The 19,732-nt window shown below is 41.6% G+C and overlaps 1 protein-coding gene across 1 annotated transcript in view; it reads left to right on the forward strand.

Annotated features, from left to right (window-relative positions):
• The window catches only part of POLA1 (DNA polymerase alpha 1, catalytic subunit), a 3,104,727-nt gene that overhangs the window by 1,965,360 nt on the left and 1,119,635 nt on the right, over positions 1 to 19,732 (forward strand). Inside the window, exon 33 of the mRNA XM_044072304.1 lies at positions 12,055 to 12,233. Within this exon, the coding sequence (XP_043928239.1) occupies positions 12,055 to 12,233 (179 nt within the window). The remainder of the gene's footprint in view (positions 1 to 12,054; positions 12,234 to 19,732) is intronic.

Consider the following 19,732-nt stretch of genomic DNA (forward strand, 5'->3'; position numbering starts at 1 on the left):
TTTGTAAATACTTAATCTAACTCGATTTTAGTCCTGCATTGCCTTTTAACTTTTTGTATGTAATCCACTGTCTTCTCATTTTGTGTATTTCTCATTGTATTAACTTCTCCCTGGGCATCCACTGAAAATGGACCTGGTCCAGCTGGATTTTCCCGGTTAAATGAAAAATAAATAAATGAATAAATAACCCAGCATGTCTAAAAACTCTGGGATAAACTTCTCCCACATCAGTGTAACTAGAAGACTGAATGAGTAATCACATGGGACTGACTGGTATGACCCTCTTGAAGTAAAAAGGTACGGCATGAGGGAGGATACGGGCATGGCATATGAATTTGTGGCCTTGGTATATCTATGAATCCCAAAAATTAATGGAAAATGGGCTTAGCACAAAGCCCATGAAGGCTTGCTGTTCTGTTCCTGGTGCTGATTAGTGGTTAAGTTCACCAGTTCTTAGGTGCGCATAAAGGACTCCCACACTCCTATTGTAGCACAGATGCACCCAAAATAGAGCAAGTAGATAGTCCCAGAGTTTGGCTCTTTGATTGTCCTAAATGTCTTTTTTGTTAAGTTAGCTAGACCTGGTTTCTCAAGCACCTAATCTGTTTCAGAAAGTAGGCCTCACATCACAAATTCAGGCATTCCTACCCCATCAATCTGATTATAGAAGCCTGGCAGAAACCAAATTTATAGCCATCCAAGACCTCTTTCTGATCATTTCTCCTCACTAAGAGAAGAATTCTGACCCTAAACCTATCCGTACCCCATTTCTGGCATGTTTGCATTGGATTTTAAGGAGGACAGAGGACTTGGCTTATATGTTGCAAATTTCCTAAAAAGAGTGCCATGCAACATTTGTCTTTAAAATAATTGCTTGCTTTTTTTCTTATTTGAATACATCTTAATTCACTTTTCTGTGTTTTTGTTTTAAAGAATGGTTGCATTTTTCTCAACTTATTACACTTTGCACACTAGGATTAGTCATGCTGTCCAAAAGTAGGATCCTAAGAGACATGAAAGAAAGTGTACACTTCAGCCATCCTAGAGAATTTGCTGTCAGTTGGCAAATTTGCATAAATATTAGTGAAAATTCCATTAAAGAGATAAAGGATGTTCTGGATAAGAACTTGAAAGAAAACTGTTACCAGGCTCCACCCATACAGCATTCAGTGTATGTAAGCATGTGGTTAATTACTGTTACCACTCAGTGAATGTCTGCAGCAGAGGGTAGCATCCTCCGCTAAGGACATCAAAGATGATGGCAGTGTGGGTGGGCTAGGGTATCCTCAGGACTGTATTCTTATCTTATTTTATATTCTTGGTCTCTGACTGTCTTTGTGCATGTTACATTCTTATTAGTTAAATTGTTGCAGATGTTTGCTGTAGTGGAGCTTTGTGAATGGATGTCTTCACTTTTCATCAGTCCATATGGAGGCATCTTTAGGTGTTTTTAAACTATTCCTTTTGCTGTTTCTTGCTATATTTTTGTATAGTCTTAGTTCCTGCTTTTGTGGGGACCTATATTTTGGTGGCATGCCACATCTTGTCGGTTATTGTTTCTTCATTGTTGTCAATGTTTTCATCACTCACTCTGATGTGTGTTTTTCATTTGTGTAGCATGGTTCCATTATTGTGTTTTTATGGTTTAAATGGTCTTGCAGCTTGATTTGGAGATGTTGAAGTTCTAATATTACCACTATTGGTCTTGATGCTGGCTGGGAGGTTTTGTAGCACAACTCAAGACATTGAATTCTGTCAGTATTTCTGCTGGCTCCATTACTTATCTTTTTAATGGGTATTGTCTGGCTGTTTGCAGGAAGATTTCATTATTAGCCTTGAGCATTGCTTGGACTGTCTGCCATGGATTCTATAGTAGTAGGTTGTAATAATCGGGCTTGTTATTCCCGACTATACTGTGATTTTGATCAGGGGACTTTGTTTACTTGCACTGCCATTGCCTGTTGTTTTGTGACTCCTCTTTTGTTTTGGTCCTGGTTGTCTGCCAGCCATTAGCTCTTTGAGACTGGCTCATTAATTCCACTGGATAGCAAGATTTGATCCCAACTAACTTGTTCCTGCAGGTCAAGGACTACTCTTTTAAGGCAGACATTCATTCACACTTTCAAGGGTAGAGATTCTTTCTTTGGTAAACCTTTTCAGCGTGCCTGAATGGAGGCCTGATTGTCTTCTCTTAGAGGCAGTCGGGATAGTCTATCCTTGCACCAGAGAGCCTGGCTAGAAATAACGTCATATACCTGGGTGCAGAGGATCATTTCCAGAGGTTATGATGTTCTATTATTTCGTCCACCTCCTATTTACAGAAGAATCCCCAATGTCCCACCTGATCAGAGAGAACAGGCAGTAGTACAAATTCAAGAACTGGTAGAAAGTGAGTCATCCAAGAAGTCCCGCAAAACCAGAGAAAGTCTGGAACTTACTCGGGATTCATTTTAGTGCCAAAAAAGAAGGCAGACTGGAGACCAATTTTCGATTTCAGAATTTTAAACAAGTCAGTTCTACAAACAAAGTTCCAGATGGTCACTGTTCAGTCTATTCTTCGATTTTTAGAACAAGATGACTGGATGTGCTCAATAGACCTTCAGGATGCATACTATCATATAAAGATGAACAGGCGGATCAGAAAGTTTCTCTGTTTCCAGCTGGGAGCCAGTCCCTACCATTTCAGACATCTACCCTTTGGTCTCACCACAGCCCCCAGGGTGTTCACCAAGTGCATGGCAGTAGTACCAACTCACTTGAGACTGCTGAGATTCCAGCTGTTTCCATACTTTGACTGGCTGATTATCACTTTGACCAGGCATCAGTTGCTAGAGGCAAGAGAGAGGTTCTCCAGACATGTTCCTATCTGGGAATAACAATAAACTATGAAAAATCTCACCTTGAGTCAATACAGACCTTAGAGTTCATAGGAGCAATCTTGGAACAGAAAGACAATAGCCTGTCTTACCCCAATGAGATTACAGAAAATCAGATCACAAGTCATGAGGATAATCAACACCAAGAAAGTATCTGCACATCTAATTCTACAGGCCCTGGGGTCCATGGCGGCAGCCATAACTCTAGTACCCTTAGCCAGATGTCATATGAGAATTTTACAATGGCTGCTGTTGCGACACAATGATCGATACTACACCAACCAATGTCAACTTCAACTGCAGTCACCAGCATTTGTAAGATAGATATCAAATGGTGGATTCGGTTGGATCAAATTTTAAAAGGCTGTCCTTTCCTCCCCTCTCAACCCAAGACCCAGTTAGGGTGGTAGGGGGCATTATCTGGGGAACACAGTCCAAGGCACTTGGTCCCCCATAGAGGCCAACTTGCATATCAACATCCTAGAGGTGAGAGCAGTGCTTTAAGCATTGCAGGCCTTGCACAATACTCTCCCTTCAGGGGCAATTGTGATTCAAATGGACAACATGTCACTAGTTTAATACATCAACAAGCAAGGAGGAACCAAGTCCTGTCCACTATGTCGAGAAGCACTCGGAGTGTTGCAGTGGGTCATGTCATCCAACGGCTTTCTCATAGCAATGCACATTCCGGGGAAGTCCATTGTGATGGTAGACAAAGTAAGCAGATGCATACTCCTGCATCACAAGTGGTCCCTTAATCCAAAAGTGACAGAGGGAATATTTCATCAATGGAGCCAGCCTTGCTTCAGTCTTTTCACCTCTCCCCTAAACAACAAATGCAGCAACTATTTTGCCTTATTCCCTCGGGGAATCACCAAAGGATACTCTAGACAACAATTGGCCCTCCTGTCTTCTCTATGCCTTTCCTCCGATTCCTCTAATTTCAAAGTTTCTACAAAAAGGAATCCGGTTGAGGAGCAAGGCAATTTTCATTGCACCTTATTGGCCTCAACAGATTTGGTTTCCCTTCCTTTGGCCTCATCTATTTCACCCACCTTGGATTCTGGACCCAGTACCAGATATTTTGTCCCATCCGACAGGCATGGCTCACTCAAACATTTTGAATCTCAAGCTGACAGCTTGGTCTCCCCAATTCCAGTAACAGCCAGACAATCTATGCTCTCTTCACCTGTCCAACTCATTCTTTTGACTTTTCACAAACCATCTACATGTGAACTTTACAACAGTAAATGAAAAAGGTTTGATGTTAAGTTGTCAATCTCGCCTTCATTCTTGCTTGATGGGTTCGGAGCCGATCCCTCGGCTCCGACTCGGCACTTGCTTTAGCTCGAGAACTCCTTTTACCAGCTCGAGGCAGCCCCATATCCCATGATGCAAGGCAGGAAGTACCCAGATCTCGTTGCAGCTTGGGAGGTCTTCTCTTTACCAGCTCCTGGTAAGTAGTTCACATTTGTGATATTTAAGCCCCTTTTTTAGTTAAAACTAATTTTTTGATAGTTTAATTTTAATTTTAACCCTTTTCTGACAGAAATCCCTGTCTCTCTTAATTTTTTTTAGTCAGTCAATTTTCCTATCCCATCTCCCCTGTTAGGTGTGTGTGTTGGTGTTTTTACTAAATACCTCTTGGTATTAGTTTAATTTATTTTGACTGGTGTGTGTGTCTGTTGTGTTTAGGCACCATGTCTAAGGAGAGGGTTTCAGGTTTTAAGAAGTGTGACTCGTGCTGTCAGAAGATGTTTCTGACAGACGGTCACACTTCTTGCCTGTACTGTTTGGGCCCTCTTCACCTGCAGGACTCCTGTGCTATTTGTCACTCCTTCAGCCAGAGAGTCCTGCAGGAGAGACAATAAGTTGATTCTCAGGGTCTTCTTGCCGGAGGGCTCTCCGCTAAGTCGGCTCCACAAAAATCAACCAAAACTGCCAAGGCCCAGGCTTCTGTTTCTAAGCCTGCGGCCTCGGCCCGACTCGTATAGAGTCGAGATCGCTCGGCTGGAGCCGATTCTGAATCCACAGCTGGCGCCGATGGCTATCGGTGCCGAATCTGCTTTGACCACTGTGGTGTCGGCTCGATCGGCTCCGACACCCACGCAGCAGGCATCGTGTCGGCCCGATCGGCTCCGACACCCATGTGGCACAGGCATCGGTGTCGGCCCGATCGGCTCCGACACCGTTATGGTAGCTGTATCGGCTCCGGCTGGAGCCGATACATCGACGTTCTGCCGGCTCCGGAAATCGGTGCCGACAGGATCAGTAGTATCGGCCCGATGGCCCATTCCAGGAAGAGGTCGAGGTCTCCTTCCTTGAGCCGATACTTTCGCCCGGCTTCGCCTCTTCTATCGAACGGAGCCATCGGAGCCGATCTTCAAGGTCATCCAGGTTGTCAGATCATGACCTAGAGAGAGTGGTCAGTAGATTGCTCAAGTCACAGGTACTGGCCCAAATGCTACACAGTCCGTCTCAGCAGACGACTGTTGGTCCACACCCCGTTACAGTTCCTCCTTCGACTCTACCCCAGAGTTTGGAGTTGGAGTCTTCGGCATGGTTACTGCTACGGCTGGAGGACGGATACCTCCTTCTGTCCCTTCAGCCCCTACTCTTATCTCCTCTTCCTTAGAGGGATTCGTGGTCGGGCTTCCATGGTCTCCTCCGAGGGGTGAGTGGCATCGACCCTTGTCCGAGCCCGCTCTTCCCTTGGAGCCTCGGCCTTGGTGAGCTCGGCTCCGACATCTGCCTCGGAGACTTCCTTTTCGGTGGCCCCTGGAGTTCCTAGCTCTTCAGAGCGGGTTCTCTCGGACCTGCCTGGGAGGGGAGCATTCGAGGTGATGAAGAGTGTACTGGCCACTGGTATCAGTCAGCAGTCTCTTCCCGTAGCTCCTCCCTCTATTGTACCTGTTGACATCTCTGCCACTTCTCTTGCTACAGGACCCAGAGATCCTCCGCCTCAGGTTTCCCCATTGGGAATTTCCCCCTCTTCCGAGGATTCTCCTGATGTTTCGGGAGATCCTCCTAGGAAGAGGACTTGTAAGAGGAAGCATGTAGACTCCCCTGAGTCTGTCACTTCAGATACTGACTTTGATGAGTCAGAGGGATCCCCTAGATCCCCCTCTGAGGATGTCTCCTTCTCAGACATCCTAGAACTTCTGAAACAGAGGGGAAACTGGCCCACCAACAATCCCTCTGAGGATGAGTCAGTATACCTAGAGGCGTTTGGATCTCGGCCCTCCACCTCCTGGGTGTCTCCGCCTTCGACCCCTTATGCAGGTTATTGCACGAAGGCGTGGACAGCTCCTGACTCTGTAGAGCCAGTCCCTAGGAGGCCTTCTAAATTTATCACTGCCCCTAGTGACAAACAATTCCTTACCAAGGGTGTCCCCGCTGATGCCATGGTGGTGGCTGCGGCCACCAAAAAGGAACTTGCAGATCCTTCCGTGCCCGTCCATCCTCCTAATAAGGACTCTAGGACCATGGATAGGTACGGCAAGCGGATGTTTTCCTCAGCGACCTTTGCTATGCTCGCTGAATTATCTTTGTCACTTCACCAGACTCCAGAGAGATATCCTGAAGGAGCTGGGAGAAGTAGTTCAGGATCCTACAGCTGCAGGGGCCCAAGAAAAGATTGCTTCGCAGCTAGGAACCCTCAATTCCATTGCTAACTCCTCCATGCGGCTAATATCTTATGCTGCGGATGGAGCGAGTAGAGCCGCAGGCACAGGTGTGGCTCTTAGACGCCAAGCCTGGATGCGGCTATGTGATTTTGCGGATCCCTTTAAGGCGCCCTTCACAAATTCTCCCTTTGATGGGTCAGCTTTGTTTGGCCCTCAGGTGAAGGAGACCTTGACCAGGTGTGAGCAGGACGGCAAGACTCTTTCTGCTGTTGGAGTCCGTTTTCCACCCCTTCTAGGCCTTATCCCAAAGGACAGAAGGGTGGGAAGATGTGGTTCCGTAAATCCCAAGGAGTCACGCCGGATTCACGTGGTCAGTTTACCCCTAGAGGCAGAGGGGGTAACAACAACAGACGCTCTAGAGGCAGAGGGGGTCCGAAGAACCAGGGCAACAGGGAGTCTCTTCCTGAGAAGCCTTTTCAGCATCCCTGAGGTGTTGCCCGGCTGTCCCTCCTTGGAGGCAGTCGGGAAGATTATCACTGTACCCAGAAGCCTGGCATTCCCTCACTCAAGACAGATGGGTACAGTCGATCATATCCAAGGGTTACATAATTCCTTTCGAGGAAAGTCCTTCCCTTCAAGTTCCCTTCCAGATGTACCACCCGGTCTAAGGGACATTGCAGAGTTAGAAATCGCGAAACTACTGCAAAAAAGAGCCATTCAGCCAGTTACAATAGACCATTCAGAGCCCGGAATCTACTCAAGGTTCTTTTGGTCCCCAAAAGACGGGAGACTGGAGACCAATATTGGATCTCAGCAGACTCAACAAGTCTGTCAGGAAGACAAGATTCCGAATGGTCACTCTTCAGTCAATTCTGCCCTTCTTACAGAAGGACAACTGGATGTGCTCAATAGATCTTCAGGATGCGTACTATCACATCAAAATTCACAGACGCCCAGGAGATTTCTCCGCTTCGGCTGGGGTCCAGTCATTTCCAGTTCAGAGCCCTGCCCTTTGGTCTCACTACAGCCCCCAGAGTGTTCACCAAATGCATGGCAGTGGTCACGGCTCACCTGAGACGTCAAGGATTCCAGGTGTTTCCGTATCTCGACGACTGGCTCCTGTCAGCCACCACCAGGCATCAGCTTATACAAGCCAGGGATTACACAATAGACCTTTGTTCTCATTTGGGCATCTCAGTCAACTTCGAAAAGTCATCCTTATCGCCCTGCCAGTCTATTACCTTCATAGGCGCAAACTTAAACGCTGTTCGGATGTCAGCTACCCTTACAGAACAAAGAGTTTCAGACATTCAGACTCATGTCAGGATCATTCTGGCCAGCAAGAAGGTACAGGCCAGAATGGTTCTAAAGGTATTAGGTCTCATGGCTGCGGCCATCACTCTTCTTCCCCTGGCTCGATTCTACATGCGCCTTCTTCAGTGGATGCTGTTCACACAGTGGTCATACCAGCAACTCCCAATGCGTCACCAGATTCTGGTGACACAAACATGCAAAGAACATCTTGCTTGGTGGATCACATCGCCTCAGATTCACCAAGGCAGGTGCTTTGTACCTCCGTCCCGATAGCCACTGTCACCACGGATGCCTCCCTGATCGGGTGGGGGACATTATCAGAACAGGATGTTTCATGGGACGTGGCAACCGCTCGAGTACCATCTGCACATAAATGTCCTGGAGATGAGAGCAGTGCTTTTAACGCTGCAAGCCCTCAACGACTTTCTTCCCGTAGGGACAATTGCAGTCCTCACAGACAACATGTCTGTAGTTTGGTATATCAACAAACAGGGCGGAACCAAGTCCTACCCCTTGTGTCGAGAAGCGCCAGACTATGGGAATGGGCGATCTCCTCTCATCGGTTTCTGGTAGCAACGCATATCCCTGGGAAAACCAACATTATAGCGGACAGATTGAGCAGAGCTATTCTCATGCCTCACGAGTGGTCTCTCAAGCAATCCATAGCGGAAGAGATTTTTCTGGAATGGGGTCGCCCATGTTGCGATCTTTTGCTACTCCCCAAAACAGCAAATGTCCAGACTTCTTCAGCCTCTTCCTCTATCAGGCCATCCCCCCAGAGACGCTCTGACCCAGGATTGGCCCCAGGGACTTCTTTATGCCTTCCCTCCATTTCCTCTGATCCCTCAGGTGATCCAGAAAGCTACCGCTTTGAGAGCCAAATTGATTCTCATTGCCCCTTACTGGCCTCGACAAGTTTGGTTCCCGTTCCTCCATCGTCACCTTTTGGTGCAGCCGTGGCATCTGGACCCAGTGCCAGATCTACTGATTCACCAATCCGGTCAGCTGCACCGGTCAATCCATTCTCTCAACCTCACAGCATGGTTGCTCCACTTCCTTCCTTAGCCAGGCTTCCTTTGATCTCTAACCCAGTTAGAGATATCATAGTAGCTTCACTAAAATCCTCTACCAGGAGGATTTACACAAGCAAATGGAAACGTTTCTCTTATTGGGCTAAGGCCCAAAATATTGATCCTTTTACTGCCCCTGTTCAGGCAGTTCTGGACTTCTTAGCAGAGATTTTTCATGCAGGCTCCTCTTCTTCAACAGTCAGAGTTCAGTTGGCTGCTATTTCTAATTTTCATGTCGGGATAGCAGATCATAATATTATGTCCCATAGGCTCTGCAGGGCCTTCTTGAAAGGAATTTTCCTACTAAAGCCTCCAATCAGGAATCCTCCTCCTCAGTGGGATCTAAATTTAGTGCTGACATCCTTGATTCTTCCCCTTCGAGCCAGCTGTTTCTTGTTCCCTGAAATATCTTTCTTGGAAAACTTTATTCCTAGTGGCTATTACATCTGCCAGGAGGGTGTCTGAACTTCATGCTCTTTCAGTTCGACCCCTATTTGATTTTTCACAAAGACAGAGTATCCTTGAGAACTAATCCATCCTTTTTACCTAAGGTCGCTTCAAAACAATCTGAATCAATCCATTGATCTCCCGTATTTTTCCTAACTATTCAGATAGAGCTGAACAAAAGCTACATTATCTTGATGTCCACCGTCAGCTCAGATATTATTTGGACAGAACAAAAAATTTAGAAAATCTGATCAACTTTTTGTTTCCTATGCGGATAATAAAAAGGCCTACCTGTTTCTAAAGTGACTTTGTCCAGATGGCTTTCTTCGTCATCACTGAAATTTATACGTTCAGGGGAAAACAGCTGTGCTCAAAACCTAAAGCACATTCAACTAGGAGTTTAGCTACTTCTACAGCTTTTCAAGCTAGACTGCCTTTGGACACTATTTGTGCAGCGCCACTTGGGCCACTCCTCACACTTTTGTTTCCCATTACAAATTGGACTTGGCCTCCAGGGACAGAGCCAGTTTTGGCTCTACAGTCCTCAAGAGTTTGTTCCATTGAGCCACCCAGGATAGAGGTGCTAGGACGCGGTCCCATCAAGCAAGAATGAAGGCGAGATTGACAACTTAACATTAAGAAGTTATGTACCTACCATAACGTTCCATGTTAGTTGTCTTCTCTCGCCTTCTTTCTTGCGACCCTCCCTCCTTCCCCCTGGCCTGGACAGACCTTGTATAAGAAACTATTACGCTAAAGACCATTCAAACCTGGTCCTTTTTCCATCTGTAAGTTTCTTCTTCCTTTCGGAAGTATTTTATGCTTGGTGTTATTGCCCTTTGTCAACAAACGAGATCTGGGTACTTCCTGCCTTGCATCATGGGATATGGGGCTGCCTCGAGCTGGTAAAAGGAGTTCTCGAGCTAAAGCAAGTGCCGAGTCGGAGCCGAGGGATCGGCTCCGAACCCATCAAGCAAGAAAGAAGGCGAGAGAAGACAACTAACATGGAACGTTATGGTAGGTACATAACTTCTTATTCTTTGGGCACATCAAAATGCCACTGGCCCTTTCTCAGCTCCTATTCATATGATTCTCAAGCTTTTAGCCCCTGTTCAATTCAAGAGCTTCGTCATCCACTACTAAAATTCAGTTAACTATATCCAATTTTCATATTGGATTTGAAGACTCATCACTTGCTTCTCACAAACTTTGTAAAGCTTTTTTGAGAGAGACTCTCCTGTTGAAGCCTCCATACAAAGATCCCATCCCCTCCTCGGGACCTGAACTCGGTGTTGCAAGCAATCATACAACCCCCTTTTGAACCTGCAGTACATTGCAATCTTAACTTTCTATCCTGGGAAACTATTTTCTTAGTAGCCATTACTTCCTCCAGAAGGATTTCAGAAATTCAAGCTTTGTGTTGTAAACAACCATATTTGTTTTTTCACAAAGATAGGGTTGTGCTAAGAACCAACCACTCCTTTCTACCTAAGGTGGTTTCAGAAGTCAGCATCAGTCAAACCATTAACCTACCAGTGTTTTTCCCCAAATTTGCTAATAAAAGTGAGTACTGCTTACACTTATTAGATGTTCATAGACAGTTATGTTTCATCTTCACAGAACAAAAGATATCAGAAAATCTGACCAATTTATCTCTTTCTCAAATAAAAAAAAAATAGGAAAACTGGTGGGCAAAGTGACATTCGCTAGATGGCTAACGGATTGTATTTCTTTCATCTACAACAAATTGGGGGTCCTTTCTTGAGTCCACCCATGGTCTAAGGTAGCTTTGGACTCTGTCCCACAGGTGGATGATAGAATGAAAATTGACAACATTAGATAAAGAACGTTCCATCTGTGTTGTCCATTTTCATTCTTCCTCAATTCCCCTCCCTTCAACCCCCATGCCTTTGGATTTCTAGAGGAACGGGTGACTAACAGATCATTATCCTTGGTATATAATTGTGGTTCCAGATATAGTCTCACTGAATGTCTTACAACTAGTATATCCTTCTGTCTATCAGCAAACTTAATCTGAGGTAACTGGAATAGGTGTGTTGTGGATAAGGGATAAGATTGAGAATTATTTGGTTATTACAAGCTATGATAACGGCAGAGTCTGTTCCGGAACCCCAGGTTGAGAAAGAATGAAAATGGACAACACAGATGGACATTATGGTAAGTACATAGCTTTTTTTATGGAACTATTAAATAGGGATATAGGTTAAGTGGTCCAGGTTTCATACTCATGACCCAACTCGGTTCATATTCAGACATCTTCAAAAAATTCACTGAAACAATGGGTGAGAGCCTGTCTGGTCCTTTTAAAGGCATTTAATACCATCCCACCATCAGGGATCATAGATGGATTCTCCTAGCTGAATATTAATCCCTACATAGTTCACTGGACAGCAAAGTGGTTCATAAATAGAACACAGGAAGTAAGTGTGGGTAGCTGTATCTCCCTCAAAACACCTAGCATAAGTGAAGTGCTCCATAGTTCAGTCCTTGGGCCACTTCACATTGTATTTACTTCCTGGAGGTTATAGCTAATGTTAATGAATTGTGGCTAACCTGCATTGTTGCATTCAGAATCCTAGTAATACTCAACATTGTAAAGCCAGTCCTGCTTTGATAGCACTTTTGATGGTATATTTTTAGCTTATTACCCCTTTTGTTTTTTGAGACATTAAAAGTATTTGTCTATTTTGTATGAAAAAGGTCTAGATCCAGCTCAGTTCCGTGTCCATCAATTTCAGAAGGACGATGAGACTGACGCAATGCTTGGTGGCCCTACTCAACTTACAGATGAAGAAAAGTATCGAGATTGTGAAAGGTTTACATTCTGTTGTCCAAAATGTGGAACGGAAAACATCTATGACAATGTTTTTGACGGATCGGTACGTTTTTGGTATTTGTCATAAGTGGCTTTGAATAATTTTGTAGGCTAAGAAAATTAATATTTTGTTCCTGTTTGTGTAGCTAGGTTGCCCTTGGCCACATACTGTGAAGCTGATATAAAATGTAAGCATCAAATGTGGTTTATTCCTCTAAATTCAGACATATTTACTGATTATCCATTTTAAGTCTTATCTCCGATCAGTTACAAGATTTTTAAAAAGGTTTTGCATATACAGACTTATCTGCTGCCAGGTTGCACTGGAGGACATTTTGCTTCATGACTTCTTTGGCAAGGAATGGCTCTTATCTCCAGATCTTAAGGAAAGGTTAAATTAAATACTTTCTTGTGGTCTGTGTACATATGCCAGTTATGTGATTAGAGGGATAAAAGCGTCTGGTGTGACCCAGATGACTTTTGATTGGTTAGTGGTTCAGGCAATGGAAGAGCTGGTTTAGGAAGAAAGAAATGGCAAGAAATTGATTGTTCACCTCTCCCTTGGTGGGTGGGTTGATGTACATGTCCAAGGGGCATGCATTCTCATTATCTCACATTTGGTGTTGCCTGGCATATGCATTGAGAAAAGGCAGATTTAAGCACCCCCCCCCACCCCCACACCTGCAAGGTTTGGTTGTGTGAAAGTCAATCATACTGCAGACTCATGGTTCACTGCAGTGCAGGACAAAAAAATCATAATGATTCTTCTTGGTGGAAGTCGGTCATGAGGCATAGTCTTTCCTTCTTCATTATTGTTTTTACCACCTGTTTAAGTCCATTAGTGAAATAATTGGGGGTTGTCAAAGTCATTTTAACCAAGAAATGTTTTTTGGAGTATTTTGGTGTCACTAAATCCAGCTTAGTGTAGTCCCACAGTAATTCCAGTACTTGGAGATCTGTCGTAGCATGTCTGAGTATGTTTTTCCTTACCCTTCAAGAGAGACTAGTATTTCCCTTGGATTTTTCATTATTTGAACATCTGCCTTTTTGCCTTGTCTAGGAGAACCACAAGTTCCCAGAAAACATCATCAACTTTTCTGTGATAAGAAATCTAGAATTTTGAACTGCCAACACCTCCTAATCAGCATCATGCAGTATATTGCTTCTCTTGTCGTCTTGCCTTTACCAAGGAGACTTTATGTAGACTGCCACACCCTTTTATATTGCTGAATTCCGTTCCACTTGTGACTTATTACTTAGGGAAGACTGTACAGTAGCATATTACATTGGCCTTGGATGGCAGTTGAAGGTGCCATCTTCAGCAGAAGACCCTAAATGTATTTTTACCCCCCTAGTCTTTTTTAGGTGTATAGTTATTCAGAATGCCTACTGTCTTGTCATTTGAGTTCAGTTTCTTTAGTTATGATGTTTCTTCGTAAGAAGATTTTAAGATATTTCTTGGCATATGAAAAAATAAAGGTATCTTGTGTTAGGAGCAAGTGTTTCTTGAAGAAAATAGGGTCCTGTACTGTACAATGTACAGATTAAACTAACCACATTTTTTGTTTATTCAGGGGAAGTGAATTGTAGTACTTAAATGGCTATCTCATTTCTATGAGAGGGAGGAGCATCTTGTGTGGTATGCTCTCTTTTCGCTGTGTATATTGTACTGAATGTCTCCCCCTTGATTCCACCCATATTTGTACCTTTAAATCTTTATTTCCATAGAGGTGTGTAATACTACATATTTTACTGGAGAAAACTGAGCAGGAAGAATTTAGCAGCAATAAACTCGGCAACACTGTGTTGTTGGAAAAACATAAAAATTATAACAGGGGTATCAGTGATACAGCATTTAGCTTCAGTGCCTCACAGCCCTTGGTTCTCCAGTCTGTTTTTTGGTTAGGATGCCTTCTATATAAAGTCTATATGTTTTTTAATCCATATGTTTTCTTTTTGCTACATTCTCCAGTTTCCTCCCACATTACACTTGATTGGCTGTATATGTCTGTATGTCAGAGTGTGTTTTGCATGTTTTCCAAGGTGCTAGTTTCCTATCTCGAATAAGCTTCTGTACCTTGCACTCATTGAGCAGGTAATTAGAAAATTAATGAAATTACAGCAATAAAGAATAAGAGCAGTTCAGGTGGATTTAAAAAGAAACACCCAAAAAAGATAGCATCTCAGGGACCTTTAGACAGGGCCTCAGAATCACATACCTGGGTCAGGCAAAACTAGTTGATACCATGGGACCGGAGTCCGGTAAGCAAAAGAAAAGCCCTTTCTGTGATCTTCATATGAATTCTGGTAACAAATAGCACCCAATCTGATTATCTTAGAGGCATTACCTGATACTTGGCATGAGGAGCTCCTTGAAGATGGCAGGATACAAACTGTGTAGTGTATAGAAAATCAGTAAAGTTTTTAATACAAGCATATTAGAATTAGTAAACCAGTGCATATCCCACAGTAATTCTATGGAAGTAGTGGGGTATCTTTAGCCAAAAGTCTGGCTGCAGAATTCTGCCGTACTTGCAGTCGTATCACTATTCGTAAGGTCACTGTAAAAGGCATTGCATTAGTTAAGGCATGATAACAGTAGCACTTGGGTGCAGGATTTGAGACTGGAATAAAGTGCTTGATCCACGATGTAGTTTTAAGATGAAAATGTGAAGCTTTGACAACTGATAACCTGTTCCTTGCGAAGAAGGGTAAACATGCAGTGGATGGACAGTGACTTACAACAGCATGACCTCCATCTTAGCTAGATTGAGCTTGAGTCTAGTCTTCCAGAGTGGTTAAGTTTTCCACACAGGCTTCTGAAAAGACGAGGTAGTGCTAGAGGTCCTCAGCGTAGTATTAATAACTAATATTTCTACCTTGATTTACCTCCTATTATGACTTCATGTACACTGCAAACAAAAGTGGGGTGTTGATATTGAGCTCTAGAAACTTCACAAGTCATTTTGTAGCAAGTAGAGGAATTAAAAGTGGAAACCACTGGCTGTATGTGATGAAGAATGTAACCATCCAGACTGAGTATTGTGCAAGTAAAACAAAACTGCATTTCAAGGAGCTCAGTTGGGATGCCATGGACAGCAGAGATCTCAGAAAGGGCTAAACTGGAATAAGGCTGTTTTTTCTCATCATAAGAAGGTCTAACAAGACCTGATAACAGCAGTTATTTCTGACCCTTGTTCTACAGCCAGGCAGACAGGATTCTTGAAGTCAAGGGAAGTTAAATTATGTATTCAAATAAACGTTCCTTGTAACCTTACCATTTGAAAAGAAAGTTAGAGAAATTGGCAGTTTTCCATATTGTATAATACCAGTGACAATTTTTTAAGAGAAAGTGAAGTCAAGACCTCTTTACTGTTTGAGGATGGCCAGAAACTCCCACTGTCAATTTGGGACAAAGAATACAATAAGTAACTGGAACAAAGGGACTCCATGCATGATTTAAATAACCATGCAATCCCAGGGTCCATCGTACAGTGAGTAAAAATGTAGAGGAAAAACTAATCCATGATGTAATTTCTGATGACTTAACCAAATGACCAAAAGTCAGGACATTACATATACAGTTGTTAAAGGCTTGCCTGAAAAAAATTCATCATCCCTCAAAAAAATTCAAAAGTGTTGAGACAGGCCAGGCTGCACATCCTGCTTCACTATGTGAAAGAGTTTTGCTGGACAGCTGCAGCACAATTTTCAGGCCACAAAAATGTTGACATCTTATGTGTGATCCATTTTCACTGTACTACATAATGGACATGCAAACATATTCTCTATTAGGCCAAACCTCTTTCATTTGCTTTTCAACCACATACCAGATGTGCTGCTTTTATGATGCTCAGGATCATACTATGATTCTTAAGGGCAATAAAGGCCTTTGATAGACATTCATTGGCACCACTTGACCCAGATTGCCATTTTGTTATAGGCCACAAGCAGTGAACTTCTACACTGTTTCTATTAGGTAAATAGTGCCACAAATGATAGTATGCAAATCCTTGTCAAGAACTGTATTAGCTGGCTGAATCAATGGGAATTTGAGACCTGACTTGGAATAGATAGTGGTCTGGCTAGGAAAATGGCTGCATCACAAGAATTGCTATAGCACCAAGCTGAAAGACCAAGTCTAGTGAATTTTCTTGTATATGAATTGCAACAGTAACTATCTGTATGAAACTGAAACTTTGTAAGATATATGAATTCCTTGGCAAACTCCTTTGAGTTTGACTAAGAATTAAAATCACCCAAGGTATTCCGTCTTTGGTGATCATACAGAAGATTCACAATTAAATCTCTCTTCCAAAAATTTCCAATGTAATCGGGTAGATGTTAAATCGAGAAGATTCTGCAATTCACTCCTGTAACCAGGACAAACTCAGATGTATTAACCATTCTGGCATTCGCCTTATATGTTTAAAGAAAAGATGAAAAGCAGATGGCTTCTTTACCGCCACGATTACTCCCTCTAGGACTGTAACAGGGAGGCCTGGAAGTATGGATACAGCCAAGTGGGGTCAAAAATTTTCCTCTAAGCAGGTTTTTGTGATAACTCCCACTTTAACTATATAAAACAAGTAGGAGACAGTGTCAGCTTTGTTTCAAATTGAACTCGTAAAGGGACAAAACCGCACAGGGAGAACTGCTGTCATAGCCAAGTTTTACCTTTTGATGGCATCTGGTCTCTGTAACCCCTGTAGAGCTATCCAGATCAGAGAGTATACAAACACACACCCCTCCATCCCCTATCCTGTGCTGGTTGTAGGGATGGAAGGCAACCAGAAGGATGCCAGTATGGGTGAATCTAATAGTTTTGCAGAGAAAGTGGGCTGGGGGTAAAACTAAACACAAAAACCTGCTCGCTTAAAACAATACCCCATAAAGAACTGTCAAAAATAAAAAAAGAACTCTTTGAAAAAAGACTTCAGTAATGAAAATCCATAGTGATTAAATCATCCAGACATTAACAACCTGCAAAGTCCTAGAACAGGCAACGCATAAGCTAACCGTATTTAACCCATCATATCCACAACTGCTAGCATGTATGGAGAACCACACAAAATCAGTATAAATAGCAATTTATGAAGTAACTGAAGTATTAAATAATGAGGACAGAAGAGTTAAAAATAAATAAATAAAAAACTCTATTGAAAAGTAGTGTCCAGTGGGAAAAAAACAGATTATGCAGAGGCAGGCATGATAGTTAACTTAATCAATTAACACAGTTTCATTTCCAAGCCATCCAGAGAAAAATAGGGTTCAGAGTAAGTGATGGAGCAGGCATATAGGCAAACACATCTACTTTTTGGCCAGTGTTTGATTATGGACATCTGTATTCAAAGAAGTCAAGAAGTGACAGTGTCAGCATAAAGATGAAAATGATGCTGCTTGGAAACATGGACTAGAATAGTTAAATGAAAGTGTGACAGCATCAAGCTGTAGTTAAATCTTTCAGAAAGTACTTGAAAAGGCCCAGGGGCAGCAAAGTCTATCCAAAAAGCAAAACAGCTTTAATGCCCTATAATGCTTGGATTAAGAAAATAGAAAGAATACTGATAATTGTCATATGGTATCGTATTAATCTAAGAATAGCTTACAAAAACATGTTAATGTTGAGTAATGAAGGGCTAGAATTTCTGGCTATAGAAAACCATGTTATAGTTTCTAGTTTTTAAGTGTTGTATATTGGCTTAACAGTGAATATGATGCTAACTGAAAAAAATACATTTCTAACTGTGTAATATTAATAAATCTAAAATAAGCAAGTTAAGTGAAGAAGCAATGTGCAGTATGTTTTGGCCTTTTGGCTATCATCAAATTACTTTTAGTATAAAAAATGTGTTCAACTCCAAGTATCTACAAGGTACACCAAAAACTATTGAAAACTACATAGACAGTATAAACATTAATTTAAAAAGTTGGTTATTCACTATAGTTCCCATTGGAATGAATTATAGAGTTTATTAGAAGGAGCAGATGAAAGCATATTATATTTGAGAGAAACATTCCTAGTGTGGTATAATTGTATTGAACGGTGTATATGTTAAAATAACAGAGAAAATAATATAGGCATATAAAATAAGAAAGGGAAGTGGGCTATCTGTACAAACCATAAGCACACACACGCATACATACATACACACACACACACACACACACACACACACACACACATATATATATATATATATATATATATATATATATATATATATATATGTATACACACATATACACATTAAATTAAACTGAAAGCTTTTCAGAATCTACCTTGAAAGAATTCCCAAAGTTGAGTATATGAGAACTTTTACAGGCAGTAATAATAAATCTCTATTATCCAACTGTATAAAGACTACAATATTTATATTTGGTCGCCAATTATTGGACACAAATACTTAAAAATGAAAAACAATGGAATTTACTTTAAAAAGAAAAGATATGTTAAGTGTGTACTGCAACCTCATTATTTTGGAGAATATATAGGACATTTTATACTCCATATAAAATAGCTAGAACCACACAAAATAGTTATATATGCTACAGATGTAAAGAAAACATTAACACAGGTTGGTAACATACTTTTAAGGTACAAAACTATGAAATTATTGGGAATAAAAATAAGCATTTGGTTTAACACTGTGGGCATAAAACTTTAATCTTACAAAAATATGATTTTATGTAGTATGTTAATGCCAGCAGATATAAATGCTAACAGTCATTTTGGACAATGTCAGTCATAGCAATAAAAATAAATTGGTTAAAAAATAAATTTCATGAAATTTATTTTGCTTCTACAGGATATTCTTGATTCAGAAATTAGAGTAATAAATTGGCAAAATAAAAAAAATCAAATTACATCCAAAGTAACACAGATTTTGGAAGTATATAACATTGCTCCCACATTAAATGAATGAATGATTTCATGTTTTATATAGAATAACTGTTACATTTATGAAGAACATGTACATACTGTAAATAGTTATTGGGGTGGTGGAGCCAAAATGGTTGACTGGTAACATCTGCTGTAAAAAAAACTCTACAGTGAAAATCTTTAAACTACAAGAAACTTTAAGTTCTGATGTATCTTCAACTCCAGCATCTTCATTTTACTTTACATTAAGGATTTATTTTAAAGTTGCAGAATTATACAAAATTTCCCATCAAAGTTGTTCATTGTTTTACCTTTGACTATAAAATGAGTTCTTCAAAGTTTTCTCAGTAATACTCTGCTCTGAAAAAAAGACTTCCATACTTCCATAAAGGATCTCTCATTAAAGATTGGCAATTTTCAGAATAAACTTGAATACATATAGAAAAACAGTATAACTGCTCAAGGAAATTATATAAAAACAAACTTCTAAATGCATAACCTTGAATCAGCAATAACAGACATAGATGTGAGAACAAAGTAAGAGGAAATCAGATCAGAATTCCTTCTAAAACAAAATAAAATGGTTACTATACTAGAGGATCTGGAAAGAATATGCAACATAAGAATATTTGGTCTTTCGGAAAAATCTGAAGGAGATGTGGTCTCTTTCCTTTCCTTTC

This window comes from Protopterus annectens, chromosome 5.part0 (assembly GCF_019279795.1).
Source record: "Protopterus annectens isolate FY-2018-M chromosome 5.part0, PAN1.0, whole genome shotgun sequence".
NCBI classification, from domain to species: Eukaryota; Metazoa; Chordata; order Ceratodontiformes; family Protopteridae; genus Protopterus; species Protopterus annectens.